This window comes from Aspergillus multicolor (assembly GCF_047715735.1).
Source record: "Aspergillus multicolor strain CBS 133.54 unplaced genomic scaffold BDW74scaffold_2, whole genome shotgun sequence".
Lineage (NCBI taxonomy): Eukaryota > Fungi > Ascomycota > Eurotiomycetes > Eurotiales > Aspergillaceae > Aspergillus > Aspergillus multicolor.
The window spans coordinates 1,835,854-1,860,285 of NW_027395953.1; the positions used below are offsets into that span (position 1 = coordinate 1,835,854).

At 52.9% G+C, this 24,432-nt stretch overlaps 12 protein-coding genes across 12 annotated transcripts; 6 read left to right on the forward strand and 6 right to left on the reverse strand.

The window, feature by feature from the left end:
* Positions 1-269: 269 nt before the first annotated feature.
* BDW74DRAFT_186353 (purine-cytosine permease family protein) lies at positions 270-1,832 on the forward strand (the record flags this gene model as incomplete). Its single annotated transcript, XM_073731247.1, has 1 exon — positions 270-1,832. The coding sequence occupies one exon, from the start codon at positions 270-272 to the stop codon at positions 1,830-1,832; it is 1,563 nt and encodes a 520-aa protein (XP_073588984.1).
* A 53-nt stretch (positions 1,833-1,885) lies between these two features.
* On the reverse strand, positions 1,886-4,058 carry BDW74DRAFT_144736 (HoxN/HupN/NixA family nickel/cobalt transporter). Its single transcript, XM_073723091.1, has 6 exons — positions 3,818-4,058; positions 3,748-3,758; positions 3,618-3,690; positions 3,202-3,566; positions 2,984-3,129; positions 1,886-2,927 (listed from the first exon to the last, which is right to left on the reverse strand). Exons 1-6 carry the CDS (start codon positions 4,007-4,009, stop codon positions 2,257-2,259), a joined length of 1,458 nt encoding a protein of 485 aa, XP_073588985.1. The 5' UTR covers positions 4,010-4,058; the 3' UTR covers positions 1,886-2,256.
* Positions 4,059-4,448: 390 nt separating this feature from the next.
* Positions 4,449-6,043, reverse strand: BDW74DRAFT_144737 (uncharacterized protein). Its single transcript, XM_073723092.1, has one exon. The coding sequence runs from the start codon at positions 5,886-5,888 to the stop codon at positions 4,806-4,808; it is 1,083 nt and encodes a 360-aa protein (XP_073588986.1). The 5' UTR covers positions 5,889-6,043; the 3' UTR covers positions 4,449-4,805.
* A 2,034-nt stretch (positions 6,044-8,077) lies between these two features.
* BDW74DRAFT_173719 (uncharacterized protein) lies at positions 8,078-8,858 on the reverse strand (the record flags this gene model as incomplete). Its single annotated transcript, XM_073727847.1, has 3 exons — positions 8,078-8,296; positions 8,365-8,648; positions 8,702-8,858. 3 exons carry the CDS (start codon positions 8,856-8,858, stop codon positions 8,078-8,080), a joined length of 660 nt encoding a protein of 219 aa, XP_073588987.1.
* A 794-nt stretch (positions 8,859-9,652) lies between these two features.
* On the forward strand, positions 9,653-11,212 carry BDW74DRAFT_144743 (uncharacterized protein). Its single transcript, XM_073723093.1, has one exon. It carries the CDS (start codon positions 10,045-10,047, stop codon positions 10,537-10,539), a length of 495 nt encoding a protein of 164 aa, XP_073588988.1. The 5' UTR covers positions 9,653-10,044; the 3' UTR covers positions 10,540-11,212.
* A 119-nt stretch (positions 11,213-11,331) lies between these two features.
* On the forward strand, positions 11,332-12,295 carry BDW74DRAFT_144744 (Zn(II)2Cys6 transcription factor domain-containing protein). The gene has a single exon (XM_073723094.1). It carries the CDS (start codon positions 11,545-11,547, stop codon positions 12,094-12,096), a length of 552 nt encoding a protein of 183 aa, XP_073588989.1. The 5' UTR covers positions 11,332-11,544; the 3' UTR covers positions 12,097-12,295.
* A 1,372-nt stretch (positions 12,296-13,667) lies between these two features.
* BDW74DRAFT_144747 (pectate lyase) lies at positions 13,668-14,872 on the forward strand. Its single transcript, XM_073723095.1, has 5 exons — positions 13,668-14,063; positions 14,125-14,167; positions 14,326-14,381; positions 14,439-14,587; positions 14,645-14,872. The coding sequence occupies exons 1-5, from the start codon at positions 13,716-13,718 to the stop codon at positions 14,748-14,750; spliced, it is 702 nt and encodes a 233-aa protein (XP_073588990.1). The 5' UTR covers positions 13,668-13,715; the 3' UTR covers positions 14,751-14,872.
* A 1,448-nt stretch (positions 14,873-16,320) lies between these two features.
* BDW74DRAFT_50009 (chloride channel protein) lies at positions 16,321-19,588 on the forward strand. The gene is made up of 2 exons (XM_073732983.1): positions 16,321-19,167; positions 19,226-19,588. Exons 1-2 carry the CDS (start codon positions 16,576-16,578, stop codon positions 19,379-19,381), a joined length of 2,748 nt encoding a protein of 915 aa, XP_073588991.1. The 5' UTR covers positions 16,321-16,575; the 3' UTR covers positions 19,382-19,588.
* On the reverse strand, positions 19,196-20,813 carry BDW74DRAFT_49991 (dihydrofolate reductase). The gene has a single exon (XM_073732982.1). It carries the CDS (start codon positions 20,671-20,673, stop codon positions 19,795-19,797), a length of 879 nt encoding a protein of 292 aa, XP_073588992.1. The 5' UTR covers positions 20,674-20,813; the 3' UTR covers positions 19,196-19,794.
* Positions 20,814-21,005: 192 nt separating this feature from the next.
* On the reverse strand, positions 21,006-21,974 carry BDW74DRAFT_144751 (RNA polymerase II mediator complex head subunit MED22). The gene is made up of 4 exons (XM_073723096.1): positions 21,786-21,974; positions 21,628-21,692; positions 21,473-21,541; positions 21,006-21,393 (listed from the first exon to the last, which is right to left on the reverse strand). The coding sequence occupies exons 1-4, from the start codon at positions 21,817-21,819 to the stop codon at positions 21,208-21,210; spliced, it is 354 nt and encodes a 117-aa protein (XP_073588993.1). The 5' UTR covers positions 21,820-21,974; the 3' UTR covers positions 21,006-21,207.
* A 48-nt stretch (positions 21,975-22,022) lies between these two features.
* On the reverse strand, positions 22,023-23,239 carry BDW74DRAFT_144756 (spliceosome-associated CWC15 family protein). The gene is made up of 6 exons (XM_073723097.1): positions 23,054-23,239; positions 22,982-23,004; positions 22,857-22,933; positions 22,527-22,808; positions 22,399-22,480; positions 22,023-22,347 (listed from the first exon to the last, which is right to left on the reverse strand). Exons 1-6 carry the CDS (start codon positions 23,061-23,063, stop codon positions 22,123-22,125), a joined length of 699 nt encoding a protein of 232 aa, XP_073588994.1. The 5' UTR covers positions 23,064-23,239; the 3' UTR covers positions 22,023-22,122.
* Positions 23,240-24,367, forward strand: BDW74DRAFT_144757 (exosome non-catalytic core subunit RRP45). The gene is made up of 3 exons (XM_073723098.1): positions 23,240-23,442; positions 23,488-23,607; positions 23,658-24,367. Exons 1-3 carry the CDS (start codon positions 23,279-23,281, stop codon positions 24,259-24,261), a joined length of 888 nt encoding a protein of 295 aa, XP_073588995.1. The 5' UTR covers positions 23,240-23,278; the 3' UTR covers positions 24,262-24,367.
* The last annotated feature ends 65 nt before the right edge of the window (positions 24,368-24,432 follow it).

The window sequence follows — 24,432 nt, forward strand, 5'->3', positions numbered from 1 at the left end:
CGCGATTGTGACCCCAGGTACTTCGCGTATCAGTACTATGTTCGTGTACTGTTTAAGGCCGCAAAAGAACCACAGAGAAACTATGCTCGGTGGGGGCCCGGCTCGGGTGAGATCTCGGTGCAGCTCTCGGTTGAGTCTGAAAGATAGGGCTATCGTGAAACCCAGCACTCTGAGGTTTACTTGAGACCTGGAAATCGTTTGTGGACCTACAAGACTCTCTTACATCCCAAGTATCTCACTCTCATTGATTTTCACCAGAAATACACAGTATGGATATCCACCAACCAGCAAATGACATAGAGAAGGGCACCGAGGCCCCCTCGCCGATCGAGTCCTGTTCGACGCAGACAGGCACGGGCACGGTCGAGATAATAAAGCCCTATCCTGTATTTCTCCAACACTTACACAAGTTCGAGCAGCGACTCGGTCGCATCGGCGGTGGCATCTTTGAAACCCAGGGTGCGAACCACATTCCCGAAGAGGAGCGGCAGCCGCCCTCGATATGGAGTGCCCTGGTTATCTGGATGTCATTCATCATGAATTTGGGAATGCTGCCTATGGGATTTCTGGGTCCATCTCTCGGGCTCACTTTCAAGGATACCCTTTCCGCATGTCTCGCCGGGATCATCTTTGGAGCGGCTCTCCCAGCCTACACCGCGACCTTCGGTCCCCGGCTGGGTCTCCGCCAAATGGCAGTCGCGCGCTTCTCGTTCGGATTTCACCCCACAAGGCTCATCATTGTCATTATGATTTTGAGTTCAATGGCCTTCATGCTCATCAACATGGTCATAGTCGGCCAAGCCCTATCCGTCGTCTCGGACTCCACGCTCGACCTCTCAGTCGGCATCGTTATCATCGCCGTCCTCTCCTATATCCCGACCTTCTTCGGCTTTCGCGTCATTATGGTCCTGGAAAAATACACCTGGGTCCTCGCGCTCGTCCTCTTCATAACCCTCTACGCTCAAGCCATACCAAGCATCCAGTTCTCCACGCCTTCATCCGTCACCGGCCTAAAGTGGTCAGGCGCCTGGCTCTCCTTCTTTACCATCCAGTTCTCCAACGGCGCCGGCTGGACCGCCATGGCATCCGATTATACCTGCAATTACCCGTCGACCACAAGCAGACTCAAGGTAGCCTTGCTCACATGGACTGGCATTGCTGTACCCACGGCCTTTGTCAACATCCTAGGCATCATCCTGGCGCAGGCCGTCTTCTTCAACGCAGACCATCCGTACGCATCTGCTTATAGCTCCCACGGGCTCGGCGGGGTCCTTCATGCCGCCTGGCATCCAACCGCCTGGGCTAAGGCCGCACTCGTCTTGTGCATGTTCACCGTGCTGGGGAATGTGGTCGGAATGGCCTATTCCACAGGCATCGCCTGCCAGCTCCTGGGCCGCTATTCCCAGCTAATCCCGCGGTTTATATGGTCGCTGCTCACGACTATCATTGCAATGGTGCTGGCGTTGGTGGGTCGGAATAGTCTGCTGTCCATCGTGCAGAATTTCGTCGCGCTGCTGGGGTACTGGATTGTCCCATTTGCGGTCATCTTGTTTCTGGAGGATGTGGCGCTGCGGCGCAAGGACGAGGGGTACGACGTCGCTACTTGGAATGATCCTGGCAAATTGCCGTATGGGGTCGCGGCGGTTGCGACGCTCCTGATTGCGTACTTTGCCGGGGGATTTGTTGGAATGGCGCAGACTTGGTTTGTTGGGCCGGTTGCTGAAGCGTTTGCGGAGGCAGGAGGGGATGTCGGTGTGTTCTTGGCTTTTGGATGGTCGGCTGTTGTCTATTTACCGTTGAGGTTTCTTGAGAGGAGGGCTTCTGGTAGGTAGATTACGGTAGTCTCGTACAGGGTAGGTAGAAATGACTATAATAATGTATCACAGGCAAGGCCTGCTGCAATGTACAACTACTCGATGTTATCTAGAGCGCCGGCCATCAAATCAGGACACATGTAGCAGAGCAGTGCTCCGGTACATGTTCGACGCTGCTAAGGAACAGGATGAGAAAGCGGGCGATGGATATTGTCAAGTCGTCCTGAAGGAAGAATGGTCAAATCGATGGTACCCACCTGCAGAAACGACCATGAGTTCGAGTTTGTTGCGAGGGCACCACACGCCTTCTGATCTGCCTGACATCCCGAGGTCCTTGTCTTGTTAAGATCTCGTTTGCTGCTTGTTCATGCATATGTATCTAAATCACACTCATATCTGTCTGCACACACAAACTATACACTCCCCATATGTATCCCAGCACTTACTTTGCATCACCCTTAGGCTGCACACTCACAGTCCCATACTTCACACTCGACCCCTCATTCAACGGCGTATCAACCCTCGGAATCGACTGTCCAGCTTCCGCACTAGAAGACTCAGGCTCATCTCTATATCCCCCTTCCGCAAAGCCGCCAGCACCGGTCCCAGTCCCAGCATGCGCACCCTTCCCATGGCGTTCCCCAACCCACCGTCGCCAAGGCTTATAAACAAACACGCTCAGCGTCCCGAAAACCAAAAACGCACCGCAGATCCCGCCGCCGATGACGTCGTAGTAGTCGCCGGCCGTCTGCACGCCGTTCCAGAACCGGCCTGTGGGCTCGGCGACGTTCAGGATGAGCGTGAGGAGTTGGATCACGCCGATTATTATGGCTACGATCACGGTTAGAGTTGTGAGCACGATTGAGTAGTATAGGAAGGCAACGGGGTCGCGGTGGTTCTGCGGGGTTGTTATGGGGTCGTTGAGGGACTCTGTGTCTGTGTCGGAGGTTGTGTTGGCTTCGGTGTCCGCGGTGGCGTCGATTAGGGGGCCTTGGGTGGTTGAGATTGTGGTTGTGGAATCGATGCGCTTTGGTGGGAGGAAGTTCGTTGCTGGTTGCACGTAGAGCGCGAGCATTAGGGCTCCGTCTGTGGTGTCGAGGAGGCACATTCCGGCTGTGGTCGGTAATTAATTGTCTGACGCAGAGCTTTGGGGATGGTGTAGGGCATACCCGTGAACAGAATGGGGAAGATCAGAATGACCCAGAATGAAGTTCCCTTTGCAGCTTCGATAGACGAGATACCCAGAAGTGCGATCTCAGACGAGGTGTCGAAGCCTAGTCCGAAGAGGATTCCCAGGGGATACATCTTCCACGGCCTGTCATGTCATACCATCAGTAAACTGTTCACACTCGAATCCTTTATCTGTAGGTGGAATTGAGAGATATACCGATCGATCAACTTGAACATCCTCTTCAACACCCTGAACAACACCCCACCGCCCTCAATTTTCCACGCCTCGTCCTCCTGGCCCTCCGGCAAATCCAGCACCTTCTGCATCTGCATATACAGCTTATAAAGAATATACGCGTTCATGAATCCCAGGAGGATGAGGAACGCCGCGCTGACGGACGTCCCGATGATCCCGCCGACTGTGCTAAACCTGTCGAAGCGCGAGGACACTGCTGCTGCTGTTGCGGCGACCACGATCGAGGTAATGATCACGATGGTCGAGTGGCCTAGCGAGAAGAAGGTGCCGACTGTTACGGGCTTTTGGCCGGTTGCGAGGAGCCGTCGCGTCATTAGGTCGATGGCCTGGTGCTGTTAGTATGTATTTTCTTGACAATTGGTGGAGGCGTGGAGTACCGAGATGTGATCTGCGTCAAAGGCATGTCGGAGACCGAGTGTGTATGCGAGGACCGCATTCGAGACAAGCGACCTGATAACCTTGTCAACTACATTATCCACATCCAAATCCACTGAGAATCAAACTCACGAGTGGTATCGCTAATCGCAGCGCGTTAGTTTCATCCCAATCATTTCCAATAGTTCAGTAGGGAACATACCAAAACAATCGCAACAGCAACCCATACAACAACATTGACGACCGCCACCAGCAGAATCACCGCGATCGAGCGCAGAGGAACCTTGCGGATCCCTGGCAGCCGACTATGCGAGCGCTCGGCATGCCGGAGGAGCGCCTTGGCCGTCCATTTCTTGTCGTCGGAATCGAGGATTGGCGAGTCGGGGGTTGACATCTCGACTACTCTTCGCAACAATCGCAACAATGGGAAAGATGAAGCAGAGAGTTGAAGAGAGAAAATGCTTCACTTCCCAGATGAATTAGCTCGCTAGAGCTCGTAGTGAGGGGAAATAATTATAGCGGGGCGATAAGAGCAGGCCTTATCAATTCGTCCACTAAGACGGACGCACAGACGCCGGCCAGGGTCTGCTTGAGCCTAGGTATGATCAAGCCTTTTGCTGATGAAGTTGGTCGGAGATAAAAGAATGGTTGGAGATGTTGATGCAAAGTTCCCCCCTGTTCTCTTGACGCAGGATTCTCCAGACCTCGCACTATGAGGGTTGCGAAGTTGAAGCGACAGAGAAACGTTCCCCGGCCATCAACCCCACCTTACGACAAATCCGGCGGAGGACGCCGAAGAACCTCGCTACGGGAAAGTTTACAAGGCAAGTGGAGCGCTTCGGCGAAAAATGTATTCGCTAACGACATACAGTCTAGCTGGTTATATCCAGGGTGACAGAATTCATCGAGTCATAAGTATAAGTCTTGCGGTCCCAGCAAGGATGGCGTGGGACGGCAAGGCTGAGCTGGTATTCAGTCTCAGCCTGACCACGCAGGTATCTGTCGCGGTCGGAGGTGATCTTCTATGGAAGGTTGGATAATGGAGCAGTGACGCTCCGACTCGAGTTCTCTGCCGGCGCTGGTCCTCTTGGTCGGGACGATGCTCGGCGGAGTTATGAGTGGTGGTCTCTCATAGACCAAATGATGTACGTAAATTCTCGACTTCATTACAAGTCGACCCCCTTTCATCCTCAACAAGCAGCAAGCGCAGTCGGCGACGGCGTCCACTTGGTAACAGTAGGCTGAGTCTTCTTGAACCCCGGCCCAAACAGCAAATTCCACTCGTTGCGCGTGATGGGCGTAACATCCGACGCAGAGAGCGGCGTCTTAGGGCCCCGTTTACCCAGCGTCCCAGCAGGCGAGAGACCCTTGTACGCAGGCGTTGGCGCCTTGCGAACGCGAACAGGCCGAACAGCCGTCTTCTTCTTCTCGGTAACAACAACAGCGGGCTTCTTCTCGGTGACAACAGCAGCGGGCTTCTTCTCGATGGCAACAATCGCCGGCTTCTTCTTTTCAGCGACGATAATAGCGGGCTTTGGCGCGGGCGGCATCACAATCCCGTCTTGGCTGTACTGCTTCTTGTAGACGGTCGCGACCTGTGAGAGGAGTTCATCGCTGACATCGAGCTGCTCGTAGACGCGGTGGAAGAAGGCCTTGCTGAAGGGGCGGCCGTTGAAGTCCTCGATCGTGCGGTGGAGGAGGCGCACGCAGGAGTTGATGTAGGATTCTGGGGAGGCGGTGGGCTTGGATTTTGAGTTGGAGGAGGTTGAGGTGGAGAGGATGCACAGCCGGCGCTTGAAGGTGTAGATGCGGTCGACGTTGAGGAGGGTCAGGCCCTCGCGGGAGAAGACGACTTCGTTCTGCAGGATGGACCGCTCGATCAGGTACTCGTTTGCGTGGCGCTCGTGGTGCGAGCGGGCGAGGGCATCGGACCAGCTCTGGCCGAGGGAGAAGCGTTGTGCGGCCTTTGCGATTGTGCGGGTGAGAGTGCGGGATACGGAGGGTTCGAGGGTAGTGGAGGGGATGACGATGAGGTCGGAGGGCTGGCCGGTGGGGTAGGGCTTTCCGCGGCCGACGAGGAGCGTGACGTGCATGTGCTTCTGCTGCAGCTTGTAGGAGATGTATTCGAGGGCGGGGATGATGGATGGTGTGAGGGTCTCGGAATCGAAGTTGAAGTCTGCGGAGAGCGGCGAGGAGATCATGTCGGAGGTGACGCTGCGAGGGGAGTTGGGGACGTAGACGCCTGTTGGGCGTGGAAGGCGAATGGTAACCATGATCACCAGTATGTCACTAGATGGTATGGATAGAAGAATGTAGTGCTGCAGATACAATTGCACAGCTGGCCAGGCACCGCTGAGCAGGAACCATGAGGATAAATAAGCCGCTCCTGGAAGAGGGGAACGCCTAGCCAACGCACCCCTCCGCTCCTCATTATTATGACATTACCTTTTCTAATCATAGCAAAATAAGATAATATCGCCAGCAAATGACAGTCGAACCCAATAGAATGGCACCCAGTCAGCATTGGAGTCGGCCAATGTTTAAGCGCCGGTTGGTGTGAACACGCAGCCCAAGGCACACTTCCTGCAGCCACGGCACATTCCTTTCGCTAGCTGCTCGCGATCATCGGCCATTGGCGAGAATGGCCAGGGTCGGGCTAAAAAAAGGTTGTTAATTTATGACTGCTATCAATTTGCCGTCTTTCGCACGTGTTGGTTTTTCTGGATTCGGACTCGCGCATACTCGCATACTCCGTAGTGTGCCTCGTGTTCTATAATAGCACAGATTACAGGGCCTTCGCAGGCAGCTCAAACTGCAATCTGAGCTGTCAATAACAAACGAGGGTAGATGGGAGGCTCTGCTGTCAGACTGCTTGCCAATATCTCGAGTTTCCGACCGCTTGACAGCATAGCCTTTGCATGAACTGGGCACCAAAACGGCGGCAAAGTCGCGCTATCAACCCCATTACCTGGTCCAGAGCGACATCCAGAACAAAATCAAGAGTTAGAATCCAGACGATTCTCTCTCAAAGCTCTAACAGAACGACAATAGTCAAGCCCGTGCCGGCCACGTCAAGCGGGGTAAACCCTCCGATTACCGAACACTTGCACTATCCTCTTGGCCTGGCGCTTATGTTCACCAAACATCCAATGCATTGGTCAGTTAGTCCAACACCCCATTGTATTGTCGTCTGCCTTTACTAACCGCGTCTTTAGCCGTTTATCTTCCCTGCTCTTCCGGCTCAAAAACGAGCCTCTTGATATTTATCGCACCCCTGCCCCGTCAGCATCCACATGCAATCCTGGCGTCAGCTCACCCCGGCCTTCCACGCGATACGGCATGGCTGTCCTTCCTTCGGATAATATGACGAGTCTGCTGTGTGCGCTCTGACGTGAGCTATATTCTGCTCTTGTCGTCGAAATCTTCAGGCATGGCTATCGATTGGCGTTCATTCCCGGTTCAGGACGACAGTAAGCGACGGAGACTATGCAGCCCGCTTAACGACTGGGCCTGGGCGCCATCGTATCAATGAACTGACATCCCACGTGCAGGCTGCAGACCTAACAGCAATCCCTCTTCAGCGCTCAGAGCCTATCTCGGTTTGGATCGGGGCAGGTTATTGTGCGACTTGGGATATGCTGATTAGCTTGTGAGAGGGGTTTGCTGTGGGGGCCGTTGAGTTTGCGTCCAACCTTACACACACTGATTATGGCGTTTGTTATTGATTCAATGTCGGTGTTTGCTGTCCAGACTGAGATGGTCTGGTTAGATCAAAGACATCCTACGCATGCTATGGGGTTCATTGGTATTAAGGTACTCTCTTAACGGTTCCATTGTTACTCAATCAAGGGTACTCTTCTTTGGGTATGAAGCATGGCCGCACAGACTGGCTAGCATTCCTGATAGGGGGACTTTGCCTACTTCGTATATGCAGGCTATATCAGCCGCATACCCTGCTGGTGGCTTTCTCCTCGTTTTCTTCCAAGTCCACCGTCATTAGAACCACAAGCACATTCTAGGTTCTCATTACACAACCAGGTTCTTTCCACAACCTCATCAAAAAAATCCCCTGTTGACCCCAGCCCCAAGTCCACTAAGTTGCCGAATCAAGCAAGCTGAGAAAAATGGCAGGTCCACACATCGTTCAGATCCGCCTCGGCTATGCCCATCCCGACGGTGCCAGCGCCATATGCTTCCCTTTACCGAAAAACGTGGTAGAGTGCGACAACACGATCCTGTTCTTCACCTCCACCTGAACCTTCGTTCTCCAAATAGCCATCAACTTCCGATCATACGTCTGCCACAGCTTAAGCAAGAACCTGACGTCCTGGACACAGTACTCTACAATTTCGTCCTCCAGCGGCCGCGCCTCCCTCCGTGTCCCGGGGCAAACAACTTGACGCCCTTGTCCTTGGTTTCTTTCCATTTCCTCCTCTCGGACGGGGTCATAGGCGCATCGTACTCAATGCACTTCGCCAGCCCACAGACTCGTCTTCGGGGATACCTCCCTTGTGGCAAGCTCCAATAATTGCAGATCTTGGATGCCAGCGAGGTGAATCTTGAAGTGGGCGTAGAGCGCGTCGGAGTCATCGCGGACATCGAAGATCAATCTCGGGATGGACGGAGATCCGAGGATGCGCTTTAGGGTTGTTGTCTCGCCGCCAGGGCCGCTGGCGGATGACTTTGTTGTAAGGCCTCTTTCTGGAGGGTGTGGATGTCAACAAGATATGTTTTATCATGCGGCCGCACATAGATCTGCAATATGGAAATCGTTCCATGGCGTGACAGGTTGACGCCTTCCAGCTCGATGTATAGGGATGGTGGGCTGCTTGGCAGGTCTTCCAGGGACTTGAGCATGTCAGCCACTTCCGTGGGCGTTGACACGAGCTTGGTCGACGGTCCATCCTGGAGCTGTGTTTTCTCGAGGCATTCTGTAAGGTTGGTGATCTCCGTGGTGGTGACAGTCACTGAGGGGGTACGGCTGGAGCTGGAGTGCTTCGTCAGTACCTCCTCCAGCGTTGCATGGTCCGTGTCTATGAAAATGTCAGAGATAGGTAATATACAGGTAGTAAAGCGAAGAATAGACGTGGTGGCGACATTGCTTTTCCAATGTAATCTCGGAAGACAATGGATAATCGGAGCCATCGCCTCGCCTCCCCTTTATATCCCCTGCGCTCAACATGGACATTGATCCTGTTGGCTAGGGGGTGCTCTCCGAGGAAGTATCCGGACGTTGTATCCATAGTCATCATAACAATACGACGCAATAGCAGTTCCGCGGCCTGGAATGATAGTTCTATCAAGGTTGATGGCGTGCTCTTCGGAAACTTACAAGTTGCTGCATCCTGTGGCCTCGGCATGGGAAGCCGTATATACTTCCTCCGAATTGGCCCTGTTCGTTTCCGTGCTGGGCCAAAGTACCGTTAAAGCTATACCAGGCCTTGCAAGCCCATAAGTACCGACGAGTACAGCTCGAGATGTCACCATAGCGGTCTGTAGTGTATTCCAATCCAATCAATTCTCATATAGGTCTCGACCAGCTATCGCTGGCCGCAAGCGCAAATCTAACGACCGGGCTCGCGAGGCGCTCACTACCCTCTCCACCCGGTTATCACGAAATTTCCGAGATTGAGGCCGGTGAGAAGAACATGTACGGTGGGTTTCACGGTAGCGGCTTTGTCGATAATCCTCCGATCCATGATATCTGAGCCTGGGTGAGGGTTAGTAAGAGGCCCATCTCAACTAAATCTTCCTTTTTCCAGCAAGTATTCCAATTGAGTAATGCGGTGGTCAAGTGGAAAGAGGGTTCCGTTGCTGCGCTGCACGTTCCGAGGCCCATCGTCGTCGAGCAACCAATATCAAAGGATGGGGATGCTTTGAGCACGGCAAGGTGTCAAGAAGGTCCCGCCTGGCTGTAAGGAAAACTCATTGCACGTCAAGCATCATAGTAAACTAGAGCTTAGACCGTGGTGATAAACCTTGGAAGCGGCAAAGCCTCCGAGGATTATCGCACAACTAGCTTAGTGAGGAAGGAGTCCGGGGTTCCACGTCTGCCTCGAGCTGCGCGAGTCGTGTATATGATGCAATCACATTGAGCTCGTAAGTTCTGGATCTATTATTAAGGCATTGGGTGGCCTTTAGTCCACTAACACCTTCTTCCTAGCCCATTACATAAAACCGTATATTATCCTGTCTGGCGTTTTTCTGAGTCCATTTTAATCAGCCGAAATGGTGTATGGCAGGCAAGATTCAGGCCTTAGCTTCAGCGCACAGCACTATGAAGGTAGCTCGAAAATGTAGTCCGGGCAGGCGGGGGAATACCGACCCAGTTTATGACCATGCTGGCCATGCTGAAACTTCGTTGGATAGGGATGAAGGGCTGGTGCTAGCCCGATTCATGATTCAAAGCGAGTACATTCTTGCTGCGAAATGTCGGCAATCCTACAGCCCATTCATTTCAACATCATGGCAGGAATGAACGGAATGAAGAATTTGCACCTACTGAATAAAGCCTCCACCAGCATCCTCCGCATCGTCAACAAGTACTTGCCCTGCCACCCTCGCCCAAACCGGCTAGACGAACTACCCCAGGAGCTATACGATGAAATCACGGCCCATGCCTATACAGCTCCAACAGGAGTTGGATCCCGCGGGGCCTGGCCGAGCTGGTTGATAGCGAGTATCACCTCGTTGTCTGGAACATTTCCATCACTGGATACTGCAGCAACGACTCTGCGGATATACATCCTAATGGAACGGCGATTCGTGCGCTCGAAGACATACCAAGGATCCTTGCACGATTCCCGAATTAGAAGCGGCTTACCGTCTCCATCGTCAAAGCGTGGAAGGATGACGACCCTCAGTCCGATGCGTTCGCCGCCTCAATACGCCGGGCCCTCGATCTCCAACCGCCGGCTGAGTTGAAGCGGCTCGACACGTCAGAGGCATGCCTGCTGCTCCCTCCACCTGATGAACCTAAAGAGGAATCATGGATAAAGAAGCTAATGCTCAGCATCCGGCACTTCACGCACCAGGGCCAGGGCATAGGCCGCACAATGCCAGCCTGCAAAAACGGCGTATTCCACGCGCCAAAGCACGACCACAACCTAGAGCACTTGAAGGTCTCCGAGCTGAGGTAGACCAATTCCATACCCAGGCTCAATCCCAAGCCCGGACCGCGTCTTCATTTGCTCGCCCAAAGCACCACTGCGCTCCCTCGTGCTGCATTCCATGACACTCCCACCCCACGCGCTATACAGCATCCGGTTCTTCAGGGACACGCTGCAGACCCTCCAGCTGAGAGGAGTCCTTGTGGAAAGCGCCTTTTCTCCCAGTACTGAAGAGCAATGCACTCAATGCAAGAGTCATCGCAGCAGGGCGATGGCTTCCTCCTGTGGGTCACAGTCGCAAATCCTGGGAAGACATGGATCAGCGAGCTTAGTCTCCTCAAGCTATCCGGAGCAGGAATTTGTGGAGCGCGTAGTGATTGAAGCCAGTCCATAAGGCATTGTGAGAGCAGAGCATCTAGCTCAAAGAGAAAGAAATGGTTCTACCTTGGAAGAAGGCGATTGTATGAGTTGCCCCACATTGCCTTTCCCCACGGTGGATTCGAGTACCTACGGATCATCCTTTTTCCGCTCGCTCGTCTCGGGTGCCTTCTTGATTGGGGAAATTGCCGCTCTCTTACATCAATTACATGAACATAACTCCTCTAAATGACAATAAACTCTGAGCTCTCTACTCGGCTCATGTGGCTTATAGTTGGCACTGGACACCATGTGAGTTACACTTTTCCTGTCACGGTCTAGTAAGGTCCAGCTTAGCTGGCTATTCCAAGGTTTTCGGTAAGCGCTGGGTCGGATCCTTCGAGCCACCCCTGTTATTGGGAACAGAGACCCCTGACTCTTCCTGTATCTCCTACTGAGAACAATGAAAGAACTAAAGCGTTCTTTCATCCGCCAAAGCTGTACATTCTGCCGAACGAAGAAGATCCGATGTTCAGGTGGACTAGTTTGCAGTGCCTGTCAGGCTCGAAACCTCACCTGCGTCTACACCTCTCGCGCTCCAGACAAACGCCGTTCCACCGCTCAGTTATGTGGAGAGACACCGATATCCGCTAAGAACCCCGGCCTTCCCGAACCAAGGGTCGTTGTCGAACCAACCCTGGGAGACCTTCTGGAGACTCGCTTTCAGAGCCAATACTATTCTTACGTCCCTCTCCTGCATGGCTTTGAAGAAGACCGGTCCTCTGCTGTACAGATAAACTACAAAGTTCTATTCTTCGGCCTTACTTCTACATTATTGGAGCTACTCTCTACTCGGATTGAACGCCCTGACGATAGTAATGATGCTTGCCGCGGCCCTTACTATTACTATCTCCGAGGTCGTTTCGTCAAGGATGATTCGCAAACTATGTTTGACGGTATTGTTCTCGAAAACAATACGTCCCTTCCGAGTGGAAGTGATCAGACAGTCTCCTAACAAACACTTTCTTTCCGACGGCTGAGTCTGGATTACTAGAACCGAGTGCTTCAACCCTAGTCCACTTCAAACAGATTGGTTTTCTCTCGTCCGATATACTTGCGTCACAGCTCTTCGAAAACCAGCTGAACTTCATGGAGTAGGTTGGTGCATTCAGCGCTTAGTCTAAGTTCGAATGAAATATCTCAACATACTATCACAGTACTCATTCTCCGATACCAGACATAAAGTATCTTTGTGATGTGCTGATCGGTCCTGGACTGATAGTAGTGTTGCATTGCATGTTCGGCTGCATAACTGTTATCATGACAGCTGACTGGTCAGAATCATGACTCTATGAACGGGGCATAGTGACCACTCGAGATTAGGAGAAATGACCCCGTCCGGCGGCCTAGCTTTATCCGCACAACAGCAAATCTCCACCGGACTGGGCTCCGTCTCTTCCGCAAATGCTGCCACCGTGCGCAAATCAATCTCATCATACAGAGCTCTCAACGAAAAATCCCTTATCTGAACTTGATAAGTCTTGTGTAGTTCGAAACTATGTTGCCAGGCTTCCATACTGGTCATCCAGCCGGAATGCCTACCAACGAAGAACACGTGTGAGGATATCGGGATTCTAAGCTTATTTAGAGGCCAAGATAGAGTGGCACTCTGAAACGCCGAGCCCTCACTTTCTGACTGCTAAGAACCCTGCCGAGCCAACTCTTCAACCAGAACAAAGAAAATGTTTCTCCGACGTGGAATTACTTGATCACCTGGCAGCTGCTGCTCATCGCCGTATCTGATGCGGAGCAGACGGATACTTTCTGCAGTGGACGGACTAATCCTGTCCAGATCCCTGCGCCTGAAGAGTCGCTTATGCAGGAAAAACCTTTGGCAGTGGCTTAGCCTGGGGAATCCTGGTAAATTAACAGGGGTGAGTTCCTACATTGTGGGGTACTCCGAACCCTACATCACAGAGGCGTGACTCAATATAGCGAAAGATACGAAGACCACGGCCGTATATGCCTAATACTCCGGCTTGATTGCGCAATGAAACAACGGTTTCTCTTGGACCCTGAGCGAGCCCTGATCCTTCATCAAACCAGGAACAGCGCCACAGACCCTTATCAGCCATGTCATATGCAGGGGATTCTTCAAGAACAGGCTTTGACTGTTCGAGTCGCGACAGACGCCACACCTCCACCGGTAATGCATCAAAGCAGGACAAATCCCGAGGCCGCTCCTGTCTTGGCTGGTACAAGATATATTGCGCAGCTTGGCAGCCCAACCGACAACCGCCTCGTCAATCTATCTGCCGGACCGCCAGGACCCGCGATGCAGAGTCCTCGCCCTGAGCCCGTCCATGACCCAATGTTCTACTCTACTATTGGAGGGAACAAGACAGAAAGTGGCCATAGCCAAGACTGAGCTGTCCCTACGGAGAGTTCCTTGTGATAATGAAACATATCGACCACTTGGGATTTATCCTTTCCATCGCTCCACCAATAGTTACGAACTGCCGTCCATTGCACATACCGCTATTCACACTATAAAAACCCGCGCGAACCTCTCGATCGACATGCTTGCGCAAAATCAGCCCGTCTCACCGTTGATCATCCGTTTCACTAGCCACCATGCTGTCCAAACTCGCCTTAGCCGCTACCCTGATCCCCGCTGCCCTTGCCTGTCTGGGCTATGAGGGAGGGCTCCCTACACCTACCCGCTCGTACACCAACAGTGCCCCTATCGAGATTGCCGCCGGCCAGACCTTTGATGCCGGCTGGGCCAAGTACGACCGCGGCTCCGGCGCCTGTACTGACGGCGAAGGTGGTAATGACGACGCCGTCTTTATCCTCCGATCTGGAGCTACCCTGAAGAACGTCATCATCGGCAAGAACCAGAAGGAGGGTGTCCACTGTGAGGGTCCTTGCACCCTGGAGTTCGTCTGGTTCGAGGACGTCTGCGAGGATGCTATCACTGTTGTATGTCTATATCGTCATACCATATTGCCTGAATACATTACTCACGATTGCTCTTTTGCAGCGAGGTGACTCCGCGGGAGACCACACCTGGATCATTGGCGGTGGTACGTGACTCAACCTCCCTAACAAAAGCTTTCATCATGTCCTCATTTTCATGCTTCATCTGTCCAATTCATGGCCCTCCTCGGCCTCCACTGTCTTTCTTCAGACTCACCCTCTCATCCATGGACCATAACTCTTTCTAACCCTTCTTCTTGAACAGGTGCATACCATGCCAGTGACAAGATTGTGCAGCACAACGGCTGTGGAACCGTCAACGTGAGTTCTTCCCTCAATCCGAGACGCATTTCAATTGTATATTAACCCTAGACCAAGATCATCAACTTCTACGCCGAAGATTACGGTAAGGTCTACCGCTCCTGCGGCAACTGCAGCTCCCAGTGCAAGCGCAACGTCTACATCGAGGGCGTCACTGCCTACGACGGTGGCGAGATCTGCGGTATCAACCAGAACTACGGCGACACGTATGTTCAAGGACCCTTAACCCAAGCCCTAAGGCGATATCTAACATGCGAACTCAGATGCACCTTGAACAACGTCTGCACCGATGCCAAAACGCCATGCCAGATGTACTCTGGCTGCGCTGGTGGGTGCGAGCCTTCGAAGGTCGGAGCCTGCTCTGGTTAAGTGGGTATTAAAACCGGAGGTGGTTGGCTCACAATGGGGGCGTGGGTTGATGGGGTGACGACCGGGAGAATTTGTGGTCTTTGTTCGATCTCACTACTTGTATTTTTCTTGCGCGGCTGTCAAGCTTCCCTTGTCCACTTTGAGTGACTTTCAGCCTTGGAAAATTATATCTGCTGCCTTCTTCTAATTTGCGTAGCAATATCCTTGGGTCAGACATATGGCGATACCTAGGCAGAGTGTCCATACCAATCGGTGCCAAGACATGTAACTCTCTCGCACACTTAGTCTAGCCCTACAAAGCACTTCTTTGATCTTATATAGTTTATCCAGTATATATATGTGTTGAAGAAGCAATTAAAGGAGATTTTAAAACTTAGTTCTATTTACGGACTATAGGTTGTTATTACGAAGTCCGATGTTCAAGAGGGTACGTCGGCCAAACTATATATTTCAACTATAAGCGGACATCGCATTGACACTTTGGATGCTACTCCTCACAACACTGGGACTGCAGTCTTTTTCAACAGATTAAGTTTAGATCGTGATCACAGAAACACATCCTCGAAAGCTCTACAATGCAGGGCATGGATTAAACGAACTTAATTTGGAGCTACCCCGGTAGCTTTGATAGCTGGCGACGGCGGAGATGTCACCATGCATAAGACGGCGCCACGGCCCAGCGCTAATGTACGGGGTACTCCTCCAGGGAAGGATTTACGGTGGACAAGGATCGCCGCAGGGGACAGGATACGTAGGGAAAGCATACAGGCTGCGATGTATCCTGCTCCGTTTTCCTAGCGACGTCTCTCCGCCGGCTGCTTTGGTACAGCGAGGGGTAGTTTGGGCCGAGGCCTGTGTGACGGTACCGCGATCAGATATCTGGGGAGACGCGACCGCACTCACTTCTGCAGTTGACGTATCTTGCCCGCTGCACAGCTATGGCCTGTAGGTAAGTAACCCCACGGGGAACCGACAGAGATGGATCTGCCCGAACCAGACTTGCTGCGACTACACCATTGCATCCTTCCAGCGAGCAAAGCGCCCGAAGCCGGGTAAAGCAGGGTCCTCGCAGCCGGGTGTATCTGCCTATATATTCTGACTGGCTCCGAGGAGCTTGATGCTTGTTATAGCGTGTTTGACATGACGAGGACTGACGACGCCTGAAGCGCAAGGCGTCGTCTTTGTTAGCGATCGACATTCCACCGAGGGTCCGAGGCAGGGTATGCCAGCGAGAAAGGATCGCGCTTATCTCTTGGCTTTCAGACACCAAGTCACCCATGACGTCCGACTCAAACAGTATGGGCGATCTGATCATCGGGCCGGATGTCTTATGTCTTGTATATCTACCTTGTCATGGGATGGGCGACTGACTAGCAGTGTGACTGTTTTGGGACTGGGCGATGGCGGGTCATCTGCCGCTAAGACGCCATTCCGCGACTCTCTCCTCACCGTCTGTCTGAGCCTGAGTTTCTCTTCGCAGAACTCTCCCACTCCCCTGCACCTTGTCGAGTTTTTTTTCCTCATTTGTTGTGCTTATACTCTATTTTGTTTTCCGGCCTCCTTTGTTCGTGTTTCATCTCGACAGATACAACGGTCGCCGAGCCCGGGTACCGTGGGAGCCGAAGCTAATTGCGTTCCTCATTATTGGGCCTGAACCAAATCCAAGTCAACAAACACACACACTGCCCCCAGCCCCAACCCCTCGCCTCGCCTCTGCAAGGGGATCATGTTGGTCTGTGAGTATTCGCAGGCCGAGTCATAATTTTCCGAGTCAACTAACATTCCTGCAAGGCCGCAAGAAATACTAAGGGGAGCGTTCTTCATCATGCCCCGATCCATTCCGTCCTACTTTACTTCCGCTCCGCCGGCGGAAGACCACCGCGACCCGGAGAATGCCAGCACTAGCCCACGCCTGCCGCATAACCCCCGGACCGCCCCTCCCTCTCCCTCCGCCATGCGGAGGTCATACAGTCACCTCTCTGAATCGCATACCGCCTACCAGTCCCTCGAGCCGCCCCTGGAGGCAGGCGAGAACACCAGCCTCCTGAGCAAGGCCAAGGAAGGGGAATCCGGTCGCGTAAATCCGCAGCGATCCTATACTACCTTTTCCGCGTCCTCGGGGCCCGAGTCAGGGTTTAGGCATACCATGCTCGGGAGTAGTTTGCGCCGGTCGCGTCACCACAGCCGGGCGAACTCGATGCATCAGCGGTTTAGTCGGCGGGGGAGCATAGATGCCGACGTGGCTGAGGCTGTGAGCGCGGCTGCTTCGGTCAAGGACGCGATGACCGCGTCGTTCATGGATGATCGCCTGTGGTATGACCAGTTTACATCGACGGACTGGGTGCACGATTCAGTGGCCGACGGTGTGCGGCTGCGGGAACTGCGACGGAGGAAGGATATTCGCGGCCGACTTCTGGCCTTGTTCGACGGCGCCCAGGGCTGGCTTCTGGTTGCGCTGATCGGATGCATTACGGCGGCGATTGCGTACTTTGTCGATATCTCGGAGGAGTTTGTTTTTGGGGTTAAGAACGGCGTGTGCACGTCGCATTGGCTGAGGAGTCGGGAGACTTGCTGCACGGCTGTCAATCATGAAGAGTGTCCTTCGTGGCGGTCGTGGTCGGACTTGATGAACCATGAAAGTGGAGGGAGTGTTTCCGTCGACTTTGGGGTCTACATCCTTTGGTCGGTGGCTTTGGCTGTTATTTCGTGTCTTTTGACCTTGACGACTAAGACGGTTGTCCCGTCTTCGATTCGCCTCACGACGCTGGATGAGAATCTCGCTGCTGGCAACTCGAAACGTGCAACGGATGCTGATGTCTCGCCTGGGTCTGGGTCTGGGACGTCCCCGTACCCGCCGCTGCCGATGCGTCCGGACATGATCTATTACTCTGCTGCCGGGAGCGGTGTTGCCGAGGTGAAGGTCATCAACAGTGGTTTTGTCCTGCACGGTTATCTTGGTTTCAAGACACTGGCTATCAAGACTCTGGCTCTAATCTTCAGTGTCGCCTCCGGTCTCAGTCTTGGCAAGGAGGGCCCGTACGTGCACATTGCGACCTGCGTTGGAAACATTTGCTGCCGCTTGTTCAGCAAGTACAACCTCAACGACGGCAAGCGGCGTGAGGTCCTTAGTGCCAGTGCCGCCAGTGGTGTTGCTGTAGCTTTCGGAGCACCGATCGGTGGTGTGCTGTTCAGTCTGGAGGAAGTCAGCTATTACTTTCCGCCAAAGACGCTGTTCCGGACGTTCTTCTGCTGTATCGCAGCTGCTCTTTCGCTCAAGTTCCTCAACCCCTACGGCACTGGCAAGATCGTGCTCTTCGAAGTGCGGTATCTTGGCGACTGGGAGATTTTTGAGCTGGCTATCTTCATGCTGCTGGGAGTCCTCGGTGGTGCAGCGGGCGCTCTCTTCATTAAGGCTTCCAGCATTTGGGCGAAGTCTTTCCGTCGCATTCCGGCCATCAAGAAATGGCCACTATTCGAGGTTGTGCTTGTCGCTTTCATCACTGGGGTGATCGGCTTTTGGAACCCTTACACGAAGCTTCCGGTAACCGAGCTCTTGTTTCAGTTGGCTAGTCCGTGCGAACACTCAGCTTCAGACGGTCTATGTCCGCACCCGGACGGAATCGGCGAGGTGATTCGCTCACTGACATTTGCTTTCGTGATTAAGAGTTTCTTGACCATCATCACCTTCGGCATCAAAGTTCCCGCCGGTATTTATGTCCCGTCAATGGTGGTCGGTGGCCTGATGGGCCGCATCGTCGGTCACATCACGCAGTATGTGGCGTTGCAGTACCCCGACTTCTTCCTCTTTGGATCGTCGTGCGCCGCTACTGCAGGGATGGAATCTTGTGTGACCCCCGGAGTTTACGCTATGGTCGCTGCGGGTGCAACTATGTGTGGAGTCACGCGTCTATCCGTCACCCTTGCCGTTATCCTATTCGAGTTAACCGGTAGCTTGGACCATGTCCTGCCGTTCTCGCTGGCTGTCCTGTGCGCCAAGTGGACCGCCGACGCTATTGAGCCTCACAGCATCTACGACTTTTTGACCGAAATGAACTCCTACCCTTTCCTTGATAACAAGCTGCAAACTATCTCCGACGCTGAACTCGGTGACATTGTCCGCCCTGTCCGTCGCAGCCGTCTTATCGATATCACTGACTCCCCGCTCGTCCCGGCGCGCGAGCTCCGCTCTAAACTCCAGCATCTTCTCATGGCGGGCGAACTGGATAGCGGTCTTCCGATCCTGCGTGATGGTGTCTTGATCGGACTCATTCCCGCGCCGGACCTCGAGTACGCCCTTGACAGTCTTGAAGACGAGGATCGAACCTCGTGCCTCATGGCCGCTGATACATCATCGGTCATCTCTGATACAGACGATGAGGAAACTCTGCAGGTGGATTTCACTAGATATATAGACCCGGTATGCTATCTCTTCCTTCTAATCTTTCTGACGATGTTGCTAACCTTAACCCGTTCAGGCCCCCCTCGCCCTCGACATCCACTCCCCCATAGACCTTGTTTACCAATGCTTTGTCAAGCTTGGCTTGCGCTACCTTTGTGTCCTTCATGATGGGCAGTACGCCGGACTCGTCCATAAGAAGGCTTTTGTGAAATTTATGAAAGAACACGACTAGAAAGACTCAAGACTCCAGACTCTTCGGGGCAACCTTGAGTCTAGAGCATCCCTATATGCACATTACGACTTTGACTGTGGTTTTGCAGACTCGTTCTGGATACTGAAACCTACTCGACTTGTTTATGATACTTTTGCTTTTGCGCGCCTAGATGTTTGTATAATAGCGTTGGCTTTTTGCTCTTCTGCCTTGATTTCGCATTTTGCTATTTTTGCATTGCTTGCTTACTCTCACACTTGCTTGTTATATTTGCTTTTTCTGTTGCATTTGCATGTGCATGATCAGCGATGACTGACACACTCAGTATAACGACTCTACTCGATGCATATAGCTATATTTCATGTCTCATATTCCATCTGAACCACGGGGTATCTACAATCCATCTTTTTACTGTACCAAACGCAATACCTAGACTAAGCCCTCTCATACCCAGCCATCCTCACCCGAACATCCCCCTCCTCAATCCATTTCCCAGTAACCTCCTCCCCAACCCACCCCGTCACCTCAGCAGGACTAACCTTCCTCCACTTCCCACTATCCAGCTCCTCCTGATCAACAGGGAAGAACGTATCACACTCAAAGCAACTCCCATCAAGCTTCTCCACATCCGTCATGACAATGCGCACCGTCCGCTTAAGGTTGCTTTCCGCTCCAGAGTCAGAGCCAGAGGCAGAATCCAGCTTCATCGAAGCATTATAGATCTCCGCACCCCCAATAACATAGACGTGTCCAACCCCTTCTCCTTCCCCAGCAGCAGCTTCATCCAACCTCGTCAATGCCCCCTCAAGACTCCCTTCAACAAACGCCCCCGTCTTCCCCTCAGCCGGCACCGCAAGCACCGCACTAGATACCGCACTCGAGCTCTGCACACCCTCCACCTTCTCACTGCCTTGAATCTCCCCCTGCTCCTTCGCCTTCGCCTCCCTCAACTCCCTTTCGCGTCCAAGCTTAACCTCCAAATCACGCCTAACCCTCTCCGCAACGCTCCCATCCGCATCCCGCGAGATAACGACATTCGTCCTTTTTCCCAATGGTCGCAGTTTAGCAGGGATAGAATCATACGTCTTCCGCCCCATGATCAGCGCGTTTGTGCGTGTTTTACCTGGTGACGAAGAGGGCGGAGGACGCGCCGTGACGCGCGCGAAGAACGACATGTCGGTTTTTATGCGCGGCCAGGGGAGCGTGCCGTTTAGGCCAATGCCGAGGCGCACCGGGCCGTTGGGGGGTGCGGAGGGGATGGGTGTTGTTGCGACGACGAGGGTTAGGGGGAGGGGTGGGGGTGCGGACGGCATTTTGGTTGTGATGGTATTTGTTGATAGTAAGGTCGTCAAGGTTCGGGACTGTCGTAGAGAGCGGAATATAGCCAGGTTGACTAAAACTCGTGGTTTCGTGGAGTGTAGAATCGATTCTAGAGTACAATTGTGGTGGGAGGGTGGATGATGATCTTGTGATGTGGCAGTTGTTCGGAGCTGCGGGGAGCTTTTCTTTTTCTTATCGAGTGAGCTCCAATATGCGGGCCACGCTCTCTACGCTACGATAATATATGATGACTTCTTCTTTATCATAGATAATAGTCATAAGTCAGAAGTTTCAGAGACACAAGGGCTGAGCTATAAAAGCAAACCAGGCTTGGAAAATCAAAGTCATATTCTAGGGTATCATCAGGCATATCCTCAGAAATATATAATCATACATTGCCATTGCCCGAAACCCAAACGCCAACCATTGCCCTCTATGCATAAAATTCCGTCAAATCAACGCCAAACTACCCGATAACCATTCCGTATCCCATTCCCGAGCACAATAGCGTAGAAGAAGCACGAAGTTCACTCCTTCGCAGCCTTCAAGATCCCCGCATCCTCAATAGCCTTCTGGATGACCGCCGCATCGCGCTCCAGTTCCTCGCGGCGCTTTGTCTCGGACTCATCTTCGCCCAGCGTGTCAAGTTTGCCGAAAAGCCAGGTTTCTTTCATTGTGCGGGTGAGGGAGAGGATGTCTTCTGCGGCGCGGATCTGTTCGAGCACGAAATGAGTTAGTTCGCGGTTCAATGGCGGTTGGCGAGTAGGAGCGCGCATCAGGATTAGAACGCACCAGGGCAGTGGACTCAACGTCAAGCTGGTATGTCTCGACGGCGGTGGTGGTGTGGCTTGTGCTTTCGACCTGGAACAAACGGAAACGACATCAGTACACAATGACCCCGTAAGCTCGCGCAAGTAGAAGACCAGCGGGAAGGAGATGATACGCACCGTTGCCGTAGCCATAATGTTCTCGAATCGCTGGAGCAATTGCGAGATATCGGTGTTTATGCGGTCTGGAGGATTGCGATAAGTGAGCCTGGTGTTCATTTTCGGTTTTGTGGGCTGGACGGTCGAGGAGCGGGCGGATAGAGGGCAATTGAACGTACTATGCATGTTCTTTGACGTTGGTTGCAGGTCCATCTTGACTTCTGAGTCTCTGGAAGCTTTTCTTGTTGTTGGATGGCTTGATAACCTAAGAAAGTAATGATATCGTAGCGGGGGTGTCGGCGGCGGTGGATTTATGCCGGCACTACTGGGCCTATGGATAAAAGTAGACAAAGTGAGGAAGTATGAAGGATAGATACTACGAGTTTGTGGCGAAAGTACGGAGATTGCTTTGTTAGTTTGGAATAGGATATTTTGCTTAAATTCAGGGCTCATGCCAGCTGGAACGCCCGACGCCATTTAATACGATAATTGAAATACGCTAGAGCAGCAGAGCATCTATCGCACATATTTCGACATAAACTTCTTGTGGAAGTCAGATCGAAGCAGATCGTTGACAAACTCCTTGCCTCTCTTGTCCTCCGTTCCGCGTGCCTGATTCTTGAACACGACGTCGTCATCCCATCGCCGCTTCATGTTGAAGTCTGACGGGTTGAGTAGCGGGTTGCCTCGCGCTATGTCGACCTCTCGTTGTTCCTCCTCCTGTGCGGCGCGTTCGCGTTCCTGAGATTGTGAGCATTATGCATTGACTCGCAGCACGTCGATAGCACGTACCTCTTTCTCCTTCTGGGCTAACCGTTCTTTCTTGATCTTCTCGAGCTCTCGCATAAGTTCCGCAGCCTCGTCCTCGTCGTCACTGGACCGCTTAGCAGGAAGCGCGGTAAGAGCAACTTGAAACTAACCTCTCCTCATCACTACTTTCTTCTTCCGACCCGTCTGAGTCCGCATCTATATCTCGTGTTTCCTCTAATATCCGCCGCCGTTTCGCTTCCGGGTCTTCTTCCAATTCTCCATCTTCCCCATTCGCAGGAGCGCCTTCCAGCTGACGCTTAGGTGTGCTTTCAGCGGGAGTCTCGGGCAAGGAAGTTCCGTTCTTCTTGGCGAAGTGAGCGGCCTCCGCGGCGAGGAGTTCCGCGCGCAAGTCGCGATGCGCTGATTCACCTTCGGTTCCCTGGCCAGATTGACTTGTTCCGTCAGAAGAGTTGATCCGGCATAGATCCTAGACTGCTTACCGGGTTTTCAGGTGGGTGTGTGCTGGGAGGAGGCGTTGGTGGTATGCAGGGCCGCGGAGGGCCTCTTTCCCTCGTGCCTAGATTCTGTGAGCGATGGTCCTTCGATAGAAAAGGCCGCGACGTACGGGATCAAAGGTGGGTCTGTGAGCTAATAAATGTTAGCAAGGGCGCTTGGGCCGTAGATGTGAGCTACTGACCGGTAGTCATGATGTGTTGCGTGAGTGTATAGGTCCGAGATAGTTGAAAGATCGTGATCAATGGATAAAGGAGCCTCACGTCTGCGCCTTCTCACCGCCTAGCAAGCAGGCTTTTGATTGGTTGGAATATTAGTGACCCGCCAGTTTCAATGACGCTGCAGATAGGAAATTTCCTAAGTCCGTTCTATCTTGATCCCCTCATCGGGGCCGATTCTGCCCGCAATTATGAACAAGGAAGCACCGCTCTCGATTGCCGAGCGCGACTTTATCCTCGATGCGCTCCGCGAGGACGTGAGGCTCGATGGCCGTGGAGCTGACGAGTTCCGTCCGCTCAAACTCTCGTTCGGCGAGGAATACGGCCATGTGAAAGTGCAGCTGGGGAAGACGAGGTTGGTTTTCCGTCGCACTTTTGATGGCGCTGCTAATATCTATAGCTTGATCGTTCGAATCTCCGCCGAAGTCGCGAAGCCTCACGATGACCGACCATTCGACGGCATCTTCAACATTGCCATGGAGCTGACCGCGATGGGCTCCCCTGCCTGGGACAATGGCCGGTATGGAAACCGATGTGTGTCGCTGAATAAGGCTGATATATGCGGATTAGACAAGGAGATCTTGAAACATACGTTACGAATGTCCTAGACCGAGTTATCCGCCACTCCAACGCTTTAGATACAGAATCCCTCTGCATCCTCAAAGGCGTTAGCTGCTGGACGATACGCGCTGATGTACACATCACCGATTACGATGGCAACCTGATTGATGCATCCTGCATTGGTGTCATGGCCGGGCTGCAGCACTTCCGTCGCCCCGATGCGGTGGTCAAGGATGGCCAAGTGATCGTTTACGGCCTGGATGAAAGAGTTCCCGCGCCCCTCAACATCACCCACAAGCCCCTCTCGGTCACATTCCACACCTTCGACGAAGGAAAGCTCGTTATCCTCGATGCGACGCGGAAGGAAGAGCAAGCTTCAGAAGCGGATGTGGTGATTGGAATGAACAACGCCGGAGATGTCTGCTATGTCAGCAAATTCCAAGGCTCCCCGGTGGACGCTCTGGTGTTTGTTACGAAGACCACAGTCGCGCTGGAAAAGGTTAAGCATGTCAACGGCATTATCGACAAGGCCCTGCAGGCTGACCTTGCGAAACGGTCCAAGGGCGGCCTTGCGGAGCAAGCTAGAGCGGAGAATGATCGGCCGGTCGCGTAGGCAGCTTAACTTTTCCGAAAAGTACTTCTCCCTAAAGGAAGTATTAATGTATGATAGATGAATGAACGCATGATACAAACAAAAATAGAAGCGATTCGTATTTCAATTGACAATCTCCTGTGTCCGTAATAAGGATTGACATTTGACAGCGTTATCGAGCTGGCAGTATTA